General features: G+C 45.1%; 1 protein-coding gene across 3 annotated transcripts in view; it reads right to left on the minus strand.

Annotated features, from left to right (window-relative positions):
• Positions 1–14,748, minus strand: part of LOC139557027 (nucleolar protein 4-like) — a 163,863-nt gene that overhangs the window by 72,686 nt on the left and 76,429 nt on the right. For all 3 annotated transcript variants that reach the window (XM_071371326.1, XM_071371327.1, XM_071371328.1), the window contains one exon: positions 5,788–5,935. In XM_071371326.1, the coding sequence (XP_071227427.1) occupies positions 5,788–5,935 (148 nt within the window). The remainder of the gene's footprint in view (positions 1–5,787; positions 5,936–14,748) is intronic.

The following is a 14,748-nucleotide window of genomic DNA, read 5'->3' on the forward strand; positions in this document are numbered from 1 at the left end:
AAAACATCCTCTCTATTTTATTCAGCTTTGATCAATTGTATTCTTCATACTATAAAATAATATCAATTAATGACATGCGATTCTAAACAAATGTTGTCTGCTAAATGAACTAGTGTAGCCCACAGCTATATGGCATCGCTAGATCAGGGCCTAACATAAGGACAACTCGGAGTATGCTATTCTGTTCTTCTGAAATCGACTACATTTTCTTCATATCATGTTTCTTTAGACCTGTCTAAAATAAATAATGGATTTATTGTGATGGTGTAGGCTATTCGACTTGTTTAAATGTAGATGTTCCAAAGGTCTGCATCAGTGGCTTGTAGGCTGTGTGGAACCCTGGAGATGTTAAGTGTTTATGTTAATTAACGGTTAATTACTGTGCGACCGGCAGTTATTTGCTTGACAATCCCCGACTGACAAAATGTCATGACCGCCACAGCCCTATCCACGTCAGTAGGCGGTGTAGTAGGCTTAATCCGGCAGCTGGGTTCCTGGGTGATCTCATATCCCTCTCTTGGAAACATCTGTCTCGCCTTGTCAGCTCTGGAACTACTCTGCCCCCGTTCCCCACTGTGGAGGGATGGGACATACACCGTCACCGGGCTGTGTTAAGACTGACAAACACAGATCTAGTTCACAAAAGTTCAAATCAGGAAGGCTGGTCTGAATGTTCACTTAACGTCATCCAGTAAGCATAACATCATTCACTTTGTTTCCTCTTCTAAAGGCATTGTGGGAATGAATACAAAACATATTATCATAGCGTCTTATTTCTTCTCCTCTTTCTTACTAGACATGTGTGGAATGTCATTCACCTATTTACCTTATAGTCTATAAGCACAATAATGGACACTCCTCATATTTGCTGTTTAGCCTATGGGCTCACTCCTGCAATTATCACCTTCCTCTCTCTCAACCAATGGGCGTAAATCTTGGGACGTATTTATACGTCAATTTACCGTCGTTGCTGTTTTTCAGCCACAGTTTTTGACAACCATCCACCTCCCCACCACTACCAGCTATAATAACCTTAAGGCCCATCATTGGAACTCCTTTCCCCCAGCGGGGGGTTTCCATGCCAGCAGCACCGCATAGGGCTACATGCCATCACATCATCTGGCTCCGAGGCCATTCCCCAAACTATTTAATAAAATGTCATATTGCATTCCGTCTTTGTCGTTCATTCAGTTAAGCATGTACTCGACTGAACTGAATATTTCCATTAGTCTAGGCAGGGAGATCTAGTCACTCACTGCACCGCACTATATTGTACAGTACTATTGTAATGTACTTTACTGTACTACACTGCACTCTACTCCACTGTATGTAGGTAGCAGCCTAACATGCTGACTCTATGCATACGTAGCAAGCTTAGTCGTGTGAAACAGGCAGCTATTTCACACTAACAGAGTGAAGCAACGAAAGGGTGCTGCTCAACTGCTCTGAACCCTTCTGTTGATATTGCTGAGCTGTCACAATACCTCAGGTCACTGGCTGCTGCTGAGGAACCACGTTTCACATTTAGAAAGACAAACAGACACTCCGTCGTCGCAACTTATCTTATCTGAGGTGTCCAATTGGGTGCTGAGCGTGGGGTGAACCAGGAGAGTGACTGATACGGACGGGTACAAACTTCCAGATTTTTGAGATTTATGGGGCAACCTTTACGCCGGTTCTCTGAAATGCACCCTTCTACCCTTCCATAAAACAATGAGACGTGGGTGGGGAGTGATCCCAAGGTCTTTAAAAATACACACACACACACACACACACACACACACACACACACACACACACACACACACACACACACACACACACACACACACACACACACACACACACACACACACACACACACACACACACACACACACACACACACCTTGTACTCAGCCAGGGAATGAGACCGGGAAGAGCTTACCAGTTAGCTAGCAGGGGGAAGAAAGCAGATGGAGGTCACTAAACCTCTCTATCCTCTATGGCAGCCAGCCAGGAGGGAGAGTCCCAACATTCTGAGGCAGCATCCAGCCAGTCACTCAAAGCTGCTACTGCCTCATTAAGACCAGGTTGGAGACACTGTTCCTGCTAAAAGTCAGGCATCTAATTGCAATTTCCCCGAGAAACACACACTGATTATAAATACGCCAACAGGAAGGCAGGCGTTCAATCACAGCTGGTGTTCATTCCTGTAAACAAAACAAATTGTTACCCGTCTCTCTCCCTGTGAGTGAGCTTTTGCTTGTAATAATTAATTTACTTGCCTTATTATTTTTTTGTGTGTGTCGTGGAGGGGGGTACAGTTAATAATTAACAGGCTTCTGGCCCTATCTCAGTGGAAAGCATCCTTCCCCTGCACAAATGAGGACACAACTAGTGGTAGACATCCTCCCACACCACACGCCAGCACGTATGCTAGCGTGCATACATTTTTGGGTAGTTGGCATCTCTCAGAAGCCTGTGGAATTGGGGGTAGGTGGGGGTATATTTTAGCTGGACAAAAGAGCAGCCTAGTCCTCCTATCCTGTTCCTTTCCCATAATTCATCTGAAGACGCCTTTAGATTTGATCTTCACTCTGCAGCCTCTCTCTCGTGCTCGTGCGGTTGCTCGAGCCCCAAATCCCAAGAGATGAACTTGGCAAACCCACTCATAATCAAATAGAACACACCGTGACATATCATATGTTAACGGCGCTGAATATTTCAAAGTATTTCCATTAGGTTATCACATGATTATCGCCACGATTTTGTATCACCTCCCCTTGTATGTGTTTTGCAGTAGTAGAAATACTGGTTTGGTACCAAATTGCACCCTATATAATGCAGTACTGTTGACCCGAGCCCAAATGGCACCCTAATGACCCTGGTCAAAAGTTGTGCACTGTATAGGGAATAGGGCGCCTGTTGGAATGTAACCACTTTTCTTCTCAACAGAGGCAGGTTTATTCAGATGGCCTCCTAGCTTGCGTCTTAAACGCAACACTACGGTCAGGGACAGACAGTACTCAAGGAATCCCTGGCTTGGAGAAACCACGTAAATGGACCTGACGCGGCTGACGCTAATGAGGCTTCTCATGGCGCGGTCACTCAAAACACACTGACGTTTCCAATGGGTCGGCCATCTTTAATCCCAATTGTGCCTGTAGCCTAACACTTTGTTTTCCTCTGTTATTGAAGGTCAGCTGTGGCAGTCCCCCCCCCCCCCCCCATGGGTTATATTTTCAAAAAAGATCAATATACTTGAGTTCAAATCCCTGTTCATTACACATAACATTAAGCCATTACCTTGAAAACCTCATCAATCAATCAAAATGTGCTAATTTGTCCAAGGAATTTCTCTGGTTCGCACAGTACAGCACATATGTTCTCATGTCATTTTCTCAGTGATAACTGTTGTTCTGGTACACTATCCGATACTGATGAAAGGAGTCTGTGGTGCTTATAACAAGTATTGGCTAGGACTTATTAGATATTGTCCTATTAAGAGTGTTTTGGAGGAGCAGCGGGAGTTCATTACCTAACAACACTACCCATATTCCAGCCGTCCATACATCAAGTATATTTTGCCACCGGGCCTCCTCAGTTCATTACGCTGACTATTAGATAATCCAGCATTGCTATTCTCATCTATGTGTTTTGTTGGAACAGTTGACCTCGATCGCTTAGCTCCGGGGGGGAGGAGGATCAAAATCCTCTTGTCATTTTCAACTGGCCTACTTTCCATGACTTCAAACACATTAGGTTATCGTGTGTGCCACTGGCCTAGAGGCTGCAGCATTGTAGTGGTAGTGGTAGTACTCTGCTCTGCTCTCTCTCTCTGCCTCTAGTCCAGGCGGGGAAGCAGGGACGTAAACACTGTACGGTCATGAGAAATGTAGGGAAATGACTCAGCCAGTCTGATGGTTCCTACAGCCAGTTTAGCCTCGTATTGTGTGTGTATGTGTGTGTGCTCAAAGCTAGCCCTAGTACTACACACAAGACATGGACCATGTAGTCCTGGTTGCCTGTGCTCATATAGCATATTGTTTCCCACCACAATCCCTATACGGCACAGTGCTGTACTTCAGTGTGGGAAATCACAGTAGCTACCTAAACAAGTACAGTAGTGCTCTGTTATTTTAGCGCTGAATCTAAAGCAGGAAACACACACAGAAACAAACGGACAACTTCCTAAATCACGTTCTTGGTTCTGCAGCAGCGGAACCATGGGAGTACTTGGAGGAGAAAAGCATTTTTACTATGAATGATCCCTGGTGAGGGACGGAGTGCCTAGTGCCTAAGGTACTACAGAGTAGTAAATATTGTTGTCACAGACAATCGCCCAATGACCCTTCCAGTCACATCTCCAGTAAAAGCGCCTCGAGTGGCCAGTCCACAGCTCAGCCAGCTGCCTGAGGAGCTTCTCAGGCTCAGGAAGTCAGCCCCTCTTGCTTCCCTTTGGAGCCCCAGTGGAATCATAGCCACGCTTAACCACAGGGCCTGAGAACCTCTTGGGGAACCTCTTGGAACAAGGCACAGCCCTCCGAGTCAAAATGTGACCCCCCCCCCTCCCCTCCCCTCCCCAGACATGAATCCCACCTCGGAGAGCAGACAAATGGGATGGATGGAGGGAGGAGCCAGCCCATTCAAATAAGCAGCTAGTGTGGCTGAGGAGCAAGGTTTACTCCCTCCGGTAAATCATCCCCAGTCACATTGTTAGCAAGTCAAGATTGTCTGTTAACACTTCATATCCCCAGCCAGAAAACGTTTCCCTTGATGCACTGACAAAACGAATAGGCTACAACACGAATGGCTAGCTAACAACAAACCATTTCTGTATAGACGTTTCGACTTTGCATATAAGAATAGCCGATATGATTTCGACAATATTTGTCTGCTAAAGAGTTAGAGAAGGAGAGAGCACGGCTGGCAGTGTTCTCCTCTGTTAACTATTTGATTTATTAGCTTATTTTCGGCGGTGCATCCACCCGCCGGGTGCGATGCTGCTCCCAGGGCCCATCTGCTGCTGCTTGCCACGAGCGGACATGTAATGATGGCTCTCTCCGGGAAGATTACCTTTGCACATTTACCTGGCAGCTGCAGCTGCAGCAGGCAACGCTTCGTCACCCACGACAGCCAAGCATCTCTACAGCCCACTGACAAATGGAGCCATGGAAAGGCATTATGGTGCATAGTAAAACACACTCGTACTCATATTAAGGGGAAAATGTTTCTCTGCTCAGTACCACTCATACTTGGATGCTACAGAGTGTGTATTAGAATACGTCGACCCTTTGTCATGACTCTACACAGAGTTCAAGGGTAACACCATTCAGGTGGCTTTCCCCATCTCCTGAGGCCTTCTCTAGCTGGTCTAGAGGACCTGACCAGGCTCCCTGCCCCTCTTTCCCCAGCTCTATCCATAACATCCAACCCCCTCCGTTCACACCCTTCCTCCCTGGTGTGGGAACAGTAGCCCTTCCCCCACACCGGAAGCAGAGAGAGAGAGCAGGGCAGCAGGGTGAGGCTCGCTTGATCTAAATGTATTCCAACATCTTCTCTCGCCTCACCCTGGCCTTCCACTCCATTCACATCACAGTCCAAAAAGCCTGCTCTCTCCCAGCCTAACTTACACATTGACTGACTGTGTGAGTGTGAGTGTGGGAAGTGACATTGGAAATGCTCCCCGTTTCCCCCACAAACCGTACCAATGAGGAATTTCATTTCAATCAAAGAGAGAGAGGAGAGAGAAGGGAGATCAGAGGAGAAGAGAGGGAGAACGCAGCAGTAGTAGCTCTTTCTTACCGTCCTCCTCCTTAATGTGCGAGTTCTGAGGGCTGTGCATTCTCTCTCCGCGGTTCGGGGGACTCAGGTCGGAAGCAGGGCCGTGATCAGCTGATGTCCATGTGGGGTCGGTCATATCAAAGTCCTCACTGCTCACTGAACTCTCATCCTGTCGGAGAAAGACAGGGAGGGAGAGAGAGAGAGAGGGAGAGAAAGAGAAACGGAGAGTCAGTCATGTCATTCCGTGGACAGCTTAGACAGGTGGAAGAGGAAGAAAATAAAGAGATGGGAAGATATCAGACGTAGCGTATGACTGACCAGATCTCCGACATCAGAGAGGTTGCCAAAAGAGGCGGAGGGAGGCTACCTTGTTTGTGACAGCAGGGAGACCTAAATGGGGATTACATTTTGCAGTTAGACACTTGGCGCGTGTCTGGACTACAAAGTGGTAGGCCTATTTGTTATAGATAAAAAATGACATAACTGGCAACAATTCACTATGATGAAAGTGTGCGAAAATGGAAGAAACTCAAAGGCAGCCTGTCGTTGCACATTTTCAATATAGCAAAGTGATATCCCACTGGGCACACACTGGTTGAATAAATGCGGTTTTCACCTCATTTCAATGAAATGATGTTGAACCAACGTGAAATAGATGTTGAATTGAGGTATGTGCCCAGTGGGATGCATCAGTCATTTCAATATCTCTCCCTTTTTACTCACCACATTGAGCAAGGAGCTGCAGAGCATCATTGGGCCTTCAAAACCACATGTGAAATGTGATTTGTCAACTGTCTGAAATTTGTGAAGTCCCTAGGACTACAGACGAAACACATTAAGAACTTGATTTAGCAGGAACCTTTATCAGCAGACCCATACCAGGCATAAGAAGCATCAAGAGTCTCGAAGCATTAAGAGTCTTTAAGCATTAGCAGATCAGCTGAGGCACAATGACCCTGCCTGACCAAACCCAGGCCCAGAACCAACCATCCTAATGACCCCATAAGGATGGAGGCCCCTGTCTTCATTTCCATTTCGGAGCTGATTCTACATTCATTCTACATTCATTCTACATTCATTCCACTGGTGTTTGTTTGACTTGCGTCCAACTTTTTGGTCCACCAGCCACTGTGGCAGGTACAATAGATTTTAAAAATCTACCCGCCACTCAGATTCTTTTCACCATTATTAAATAAAAAACACACAAAAACAGATGACCATGCTTTGTAATGTTTCTAAAAACAAAAAAATATATAAGTAAGAAGTAATGTGGTATGTTGCTCAATTTCATTTCATTTTTTGTGACCCGAGTCTTTTAACCAAAATATCAGCGACAAAATGTTCAGCTTGCCCCTTTAAGGGTGGGAGGTTACCGTGGTAACATGGCCACTCGAGTCCTGTTCAGGTGTGTGTGTGTGTGTGTGTGTGTGTGTGTGTGTGTGTGTGTGTGTGTGTGTGTGTGTGTGTGTGTGTGTGTGTGTGTGTGAGTGAGTGAGTGTGTGTGTGTGAAATGTGAGTTCAGTCGAAGCAGCAGACTTAAACTAACGTGGAAAAACAACCGAGCTTATGAACAATACAATTTAAATAGCCAAGAAACACAAGGACAAAGTCTGACTTTGTAGACTTTCGAGTAAATTAGACCAACTTTTAGGCCTGTGCGCAGCGCCTCCAAAAATGAATCTATATCAGCACTTAACTTCATTGCACACAGCTCTCCTGCCAGGCAGTGTTGCTGCGCAAGGTTGGATATTGTATAGGATTCGTATTTCTTTGTGCAATTAGCAGCTATGAAATAAAACATCAGAAATACTTTGAAAACAGCTACTGCAGCATTTTTCTAACCCTACCATGTGCTCATACTTGACTTTATTAGCAAATGTAATGCTTGCACTGTAGAGCCCTGCAAATTGACCACCCACCAACGTGGCTGGTGAAATAGACATTATTACCCGCCAATACATAAATCTACCCGTATCTGGTGGGTGTTCATTTCATGCCTGCTTGTGTCAGTGTGGCTCCGCCGGCTGCAGCAAAGAGCGAGGAGGATCTGAGAGCCGCCACTCCCAGTAATGAGGTCCAGAGTGCTGCAGCAAGCTAGCTGCCTTTCAGGCAACACAACAGCTAGACTGACAAGACACAGCCTTTAGCTCAAACCTCAGACCCATCCATTGCACTGCTCTTTATCACTTGCTAACCCCCTTGGTTCCACACACTTATGAGCGCACACATGCACTTAGCCTACAGCAGGATAGTCAGGGGGCCAGAACATAATTACAAATCATTTGTAGACTGCAAATTGATGGCAAGAACCTCAGACAGATATAACATTTGACTAAAACATAATTTCTAACCTTGTTTACATTTTTTTCTCTGAAAACTGGGGGGGGGGCAAATAAAACCACCCACGGGCCGCCAGTTGGGGAACCCTGGCTTACAGTGTCACACACACACATCCGCACACGTCATTTAGCCTACTATCACTTCTAGCCTAATCAGATTCTTTTTTTTTCTGATTGAGCAACGTTAGGGGAAAGGACTAAAGGTGAAACAGACTAAAACTATCCTGTACTGACTTTGGAAGAAGGGCAGTGATGAAACAGTTTTTTCAGACAATGTTTGGCCTGTGTCCCCCCCGCTGGTTTTGAGCCCCCCCCTCTGCATGCATAGCCCACAGAACCTGTCAATCACCATCTGTCCCCATGCTGGCTGGGGGCACTTCAATGGCGAACGTGTATAAAGATGGCAGAATTCAGATATGACATCATTGTTTTAGCACTATCCAGAGTTTTTAAACTACGGTGCGCGACATGGTTCTATACGTCAATAAATCAGCACAATCTACTTTTTCGTTTTTTCAAAATTGCAGCCGTCTTGACGCTACATTTGGGATCAAATATACTGTGCTAATGCCCATACCAAACAAAATAGTAACGAAGAGCAATGTACAACACGCCGAAATGGAAGTTGTGATTAGGGCATGGGTGCCGCCATCTTTATGCACCTCCGTTATTGGTTAACTTGCTTCACTTGCAAATTGACCTATTGACCTATTGATGCGTTGCTGTGCACGGAGAGATACAGGCTACCTAACTGACGGGTCCGCTGTTAAGTCAACTCAAGTGCAGAACTACAGCATGGCACAGTTGAAGGCATCAAGACAAGGGACAGGATCTAAGTACAGAACCGGTGGCCATATGAAGAAACTGTAGAGGAAGACTGTCATTAGATTGTGACTTCTGTCACACTGGACCTAAAGAACAAATGTCCTTAGGCAGTGGAGAGGAGATAGAGGGGTCACTGGGTCATCAGTCACTGAGAGTGGGAGGGGTCAGGGGCAGTATGTCCTATTGAGGTCAAGCAGATCAGAGGAGTACATAATCAGCATTCTGATGCTGCCAGCTGGATTCTCAGCTACCTATAGCTCACACTGGAGGCTGCAAGTATTTGTTAGCTGACATCATCACGGTCTCACTATAGGCTTGTCTTCTTCTTCTTCCACAGTTACAATGAGTTAGGTTTACACACACGCCTGAGCTCAACAATCCTGACATCCTGAGGGAATACGCTGATGGCTTACGAGCACATAAAGCTAGGCTAGTCTTCGTTGTGGATTAACTGGTTGGCAGTCAGTACAGGCCTTGACGAGAAAATAGACTTGAAGATCTAAGTATAACATCTATAACACATTGGCCAATATCGTTAGCACATGAATTAACTTTAAGTGAGGGATCCTAAACGACCTTCATTAAATCTGCGTCTTAACGCCATTTCAATTACAAGCATATAAAACCACACAAACTGGTCCGTCATTGTGTGTCGGTCGGGGAGAGAATCCAGTGCATAACTACGGTTTATTTTCTATTTACCTACAGTATTACTCCATCTGTCTGCATTCATTTTATCCCCACGGCTCAATCCTGGCTGCTGCCCTTCCTTTTATTCATTTAGATTTGTTTTATCAATGATCCCTCGCTAACGCTCTCATCTCATCTACATGCAGATGAGAGAAGAGAGATATCCCTCCCTGATAAATCACAGCCCGGGTGTGATCTCTTTGGGCTTGAATGAAATACAACAGCACCACTCCCTTTCCTGCACAACATCAAATAGCCTATGTTTAAAGATCTAAGCCTAGGCTAATTAAGATCCAACCTAATACTTCACATTGTGTGAACGAGTGACTCGGTTTACCGGCTTCGTAAACGACTGGGGCGTTGAGATGGAGATCCATCTTACGTGGCTCCGAGCACATTCTGTTTCAATCAATCAATCAATAAACCTGATTTATTTTATAAAGCCCGTTTTACATCAGCAAGTTGTCGCAAAGCTGAAGGCGCTGAATGAACTACAAAATCATGTAGGCTACCATTGGCCGTGGTGCTCTCTGAACTTCTTCTAAATCGTGGTACAGTTTGCCACTGCCTCCACCGAAGCGCCTAGCAAAATGAGTCTGTTTACAATGACAGTGCAGGTAGATAGGAGGAAAAAAATATTTCAAAAAAATGATTAATTAACTGGGAGTACTTCCATTAATATTTTTAACAGAGTGGAAGAGTAAAACGCTTCCAATGTGCATTCTTCCATATCACAGGTAAAGTGGACTGCGGGGATGAAGTTGTGTCAAGCACAGCAGAATGGAGGAGGGCCAGCTCTATGAAAACACTGCTTTGACATGGCATCTTGCTAAGTAAGCTCCACATTAAATATGGGACCGTATGCAGTAAGTTCAATGATTGATGTGCCGTCAAACAAAAGTCGTAGGCGATGCTTTGCATACTGTCACTCTACCTAAGGAACGTCATTCACACAAACAAGAAGACATATTCTAAAGCACAGGCTTGTATAAGGCTTTAAATTCCATCCCATTTATTTCCAATTCAACAGTAGAAAACAGTATGTATTTACCAAGACAATTAGTCCCCACCACACTCCAATGTAAAGAAAGCAGACGACGCAGAATTACCCCATTTGAAGTGCTTTTATCACAGAGGCCGGAACTGAGAAAGTACTTTTCAAGCTAATGCAGTTAGCAAGCGGACGTGTCTGCTCTGCTCTCATATCCAGCCAGCTCTCTAGACTCTGTCTATTGTTCTCTTTGTTAAAGTGTGGAGCAGGCAGGTGAGCAACAGACCCTCCCTGATGAAATTGGCGTTCTTCCACCTGCCCCCTCCCTATCCTGCACTTTTCCTCCACCTCCTCCTCCTCCTCTCCTCTTCTCTTCCAATCACATGGATGCATGTTGCATGGATGCTGGTATTTCAACAGGAGCAGTAGCAGCAATGCATTCTCTCTATAAATAGGGAGGAAGGGAGAGCATGTTTATTGGGTGCCATGGAAACTGATCAGGAACAGTAGCCTTGGAAATGAAGTTGATTCTGAACAATTCTTGTTCTGAGCAATTTGAAGAGGAGAGAAATTACGCACAGTACGACTGCTGAAGATGAAGGCTAAAATACAAGGAGGATTCAGACTCCAGGCAATGTAATGCAGACATGTTCAGTAGGATAAATCCCAGTTTAACCAACTGATGTGATTGACCGAATTAGAGAGGCCTGGGGCCATGTGACAAGACTGAATCAGACATAACAGACTTCCGTGCAAATTGTGGTGTTTTCTTTCTAACGTCTCCTAATGAACATGGAGCTACACATTCATGTCAACAGCAATAAATTCAATAAAGTTCCAAAATAAAACAAATATTTTTAACTAGGGCTGGCACAATTACCGTATAATCGTGTAAACGACGGTTATGGATGAAGACCGGCATGTAAATAAAATAACTGTCATAACCATCAACGAACAGCTGACTGAAGACAGGACAGCGGGGCATTTGTGCGGTTGAGTCTGTTTCTGCGGTAACATGGACTCTTAACGTGATGGAACTTTGTTGCTCCTTGTTGGAATGTAGAGTGTTCATTCAAATGATGTTAACTGATGTGGCTCATGCAATGGAAGGTATTTTTTGTAATGTCAGTTGAGTTGAATCAACAAATCACAACACATATTGATGGGTACACTTCCTGCTTTTACTTCCTGCTTTGCTCCTATGGGTACACTCCATCCATTATACTATAATTGACTTGAATGGGGACACCCGTTTTATTTCTATGGCGGCACATGCGGTCAGGAGCGGAGGAGGGGAGAAAATGAGCAGTGACCACCCTCATTTTCATTTGGCTGGCCAATACCATCATCCAAAATTCTAGAACCGTCACGGACCTATTTTTAACAAAAGAGAGAATGTTAGCTAACTTAACAGGCAACCCCCTTTTTCTTAGAAATCAATGAGGACGTTGGGGGAGCAGCAGGAAGAGTGTATCATTTCTGAACAGAGGTGAGGATATTGATAAGTGTGTGGCGTTTGTTGGCTGGGGCGCAATGTAAATACACACACACACACACACACACACACACACACACACACACACACACACACACACACACACACACACACACACACACACACACGCACACACACACACACACGCACACACACCTCGCAGTCCCAGGCAGACCTGGGAGGATTAACAAAGTGCAGACTACAAGCCTCCACTGCAGAGTATTGATCGCACGGAAAACCAGCCGCGAGGAGAGGAAAATACCACCACTGACACGTGCACACACTCAGAAACGCACACACCCATTCACTACACACAAATAGCAGACGTTTGTATGCACCTACAGTGTAACAGGGGCAGAAAGACAAAAATGATGCAAACTGAAGATAGCTAAAAAAAAGTGGATGAGGATTGGAATAGCCAAGGTAATGGACACACAGACAGATGAATATCAATGTCTGTTGCTCGATATTAAACCACTAGGCCTGTCCGCCAAAGGGCAAATAAAAAGTATTCTATTACTATGAAGACAGGATGGACAATAATCAGTGATTCAAACGGACCTTAATTGATCAGCCACCGAGCCTGGTGAGAAGCTAACTGAGCAGGGCTGGTAGTCACACCATGAGATTGGGCTGGGCCTGAGGAGGGGGGAAACTGCTTCTGAAACTATATCTCCGCAGTCAATTACACTGCCCCTGCATGTTACTCTATCCAGTGCTGTCTGACAACAGAGAACGTGAGGGGTAAAAAAGGCAACAGACTACAGGGCGTCGGAACGATCCGCGACTTGTGTTTCAGAATCTCAGCGGAATCTGACGTTGGAACGGTGTCCCATAATTTCTGACCGCAAGGCCATAGACAGACAGGATGCTCCTCTAGTTGCACAATGTACAGCCAGCCAGTGACAGACAGACAAACAGACAGACAGACACATGGGTATATAAAGCAGATTGCAAGAAACAAGATGCCAGCAAGAAACAAGATGACCAAGAGGAAAGCAAATCCATAAATGTCATGCCTCCGAGCCTATTAATTACAGTATGTTGCTGATATGGTGCCCGAGCCCCTGATGCTGAATAGAGAAGGAAAATGATGCAGCTACGGACCAAAGAAACCATGTTTCAGGTGATAGGCTTATACCCAGAAACATGTTTTCTTTGGTCCCTAACTCAGGCCTACAGTGCATCATGTGCTATAACAAGACAAAGATAATACAAAATATACTAGAAACGTTTACTGAGTGCTCCAATTAGTATCTGCCTGAACCAGTGGCGTGTATGCATGGATGCCACGGGAAGTCAGGGTTCACCTAAAAATGTACCATATAAACATAAAAAATAATGTATCTTTTGTCTGTCTGTGTTTTATCATTTTCCGTCAATTCGCAAGAGGCTGAATGTATCTCGCCGGAGAAAGCATCCGAGCGAGCGAAACAGCGTTGTGTAGGCCGCCTATCTGATGCTGTCTGGTTCAAAAGAGTATGACATTGTTGCCGCCCGTAGCATTGAATCCAAGGGAAGCCAGCGAGCATTTGGTCTCCCTTGATAAAAAATAAAAATGTAATAATAGCCCATCAGCGTTGAGCTAAACTGAGTTAGCTCAAGTGTGAATGGTCCTTGCGTAACGAAAGAAAAGTTTCAAGGGAAGCCAGATTTGGCTTTCCTGCAATCACATCGCATCGAAAGAAAATTCATGCATCCCGTTGTGTTGTTGTCCTCCGGTGGCCTTTCCTAAATTAACCATGGATGGAGATAGGGACTTGGGCTAGTTGTCCATCTCCTCTCTGCTTTGCTGTAGGAGCTCCGCATGACTGTTCGTGTCTGGTTATAAGCTACGAGGAGCTCACTACAGAGCTAATTTAGTTCTCTGAGACACCAAACCATACTCCTGATGAAATGCCAACCAAAAATGCTATCCCCATCAAGAGACTGAGCTTGTGTGCGGGGGACTTCCTGAATCATAGTGAACACAACCTGTAACCTTGTGCTTGGTCAGGCTCCCTCTAGCTAGCTCAAAGCATTGGTGTACCCAATAGGGCTGTGATGGTCAGGGAATTGTGAATGACGGTAATTGGCCAGCCAAAGACAGCAGTCTCCATCATAATCATTGGAATAGCGTTTTTTGACGGACTTTTTCTCCTTTCCTCCACTCCTGACCGCATGTGCTGCCATAGAAATAGAATGAATAGGACGGGCGTCCCCATTCAAGTCAATGACGGCATAATTGGTGGACTGGCGGCCATTGCGAGTGTACACATAGGAGCAAAGCAGGAAGTAAAAGCAGGAAGTGTACCCATCAATATGCGCTGTGATTTGTTGATTCAACTCAACTGACATTACAAAAAATACATTCCATTGCATGAGCAACATCAGTTAACATCATTTGAATGAACATTCTACATTACCATGGAAATTATTTCATCACAATACCAGGCAGCCATTGTGAGTGCACCCATGAGTTTTCCAGTCAAATTGCCAGGGTTAGAGATCCAAGTCCATTCTATTCATTATATGCTACAACACCTTGCTTGTTTCAGCAAAGGGTAACAAAGATGTATCACGTTGTTAAAGACATGCTCCGGAACTTTGGCGACTACTAAGTCTTTTTGAAACCTCCCACTTTGGGCTGGATGTGTCACTGT

This window comes from Salvelinus alpinus, chromosome 28 (assembly GCF_045679555.1).
Source record: "Salvelinus alpinus chromosome 28, SLU_Salpinus.1, whole genome shotgun sequence".
Lineage (NCBI taxonomy): Eukaryota > Metazoa > Chordata > Actinopteri > Salmoniformes > Salmonidae > Salvelinus > Salvelinus alpinus.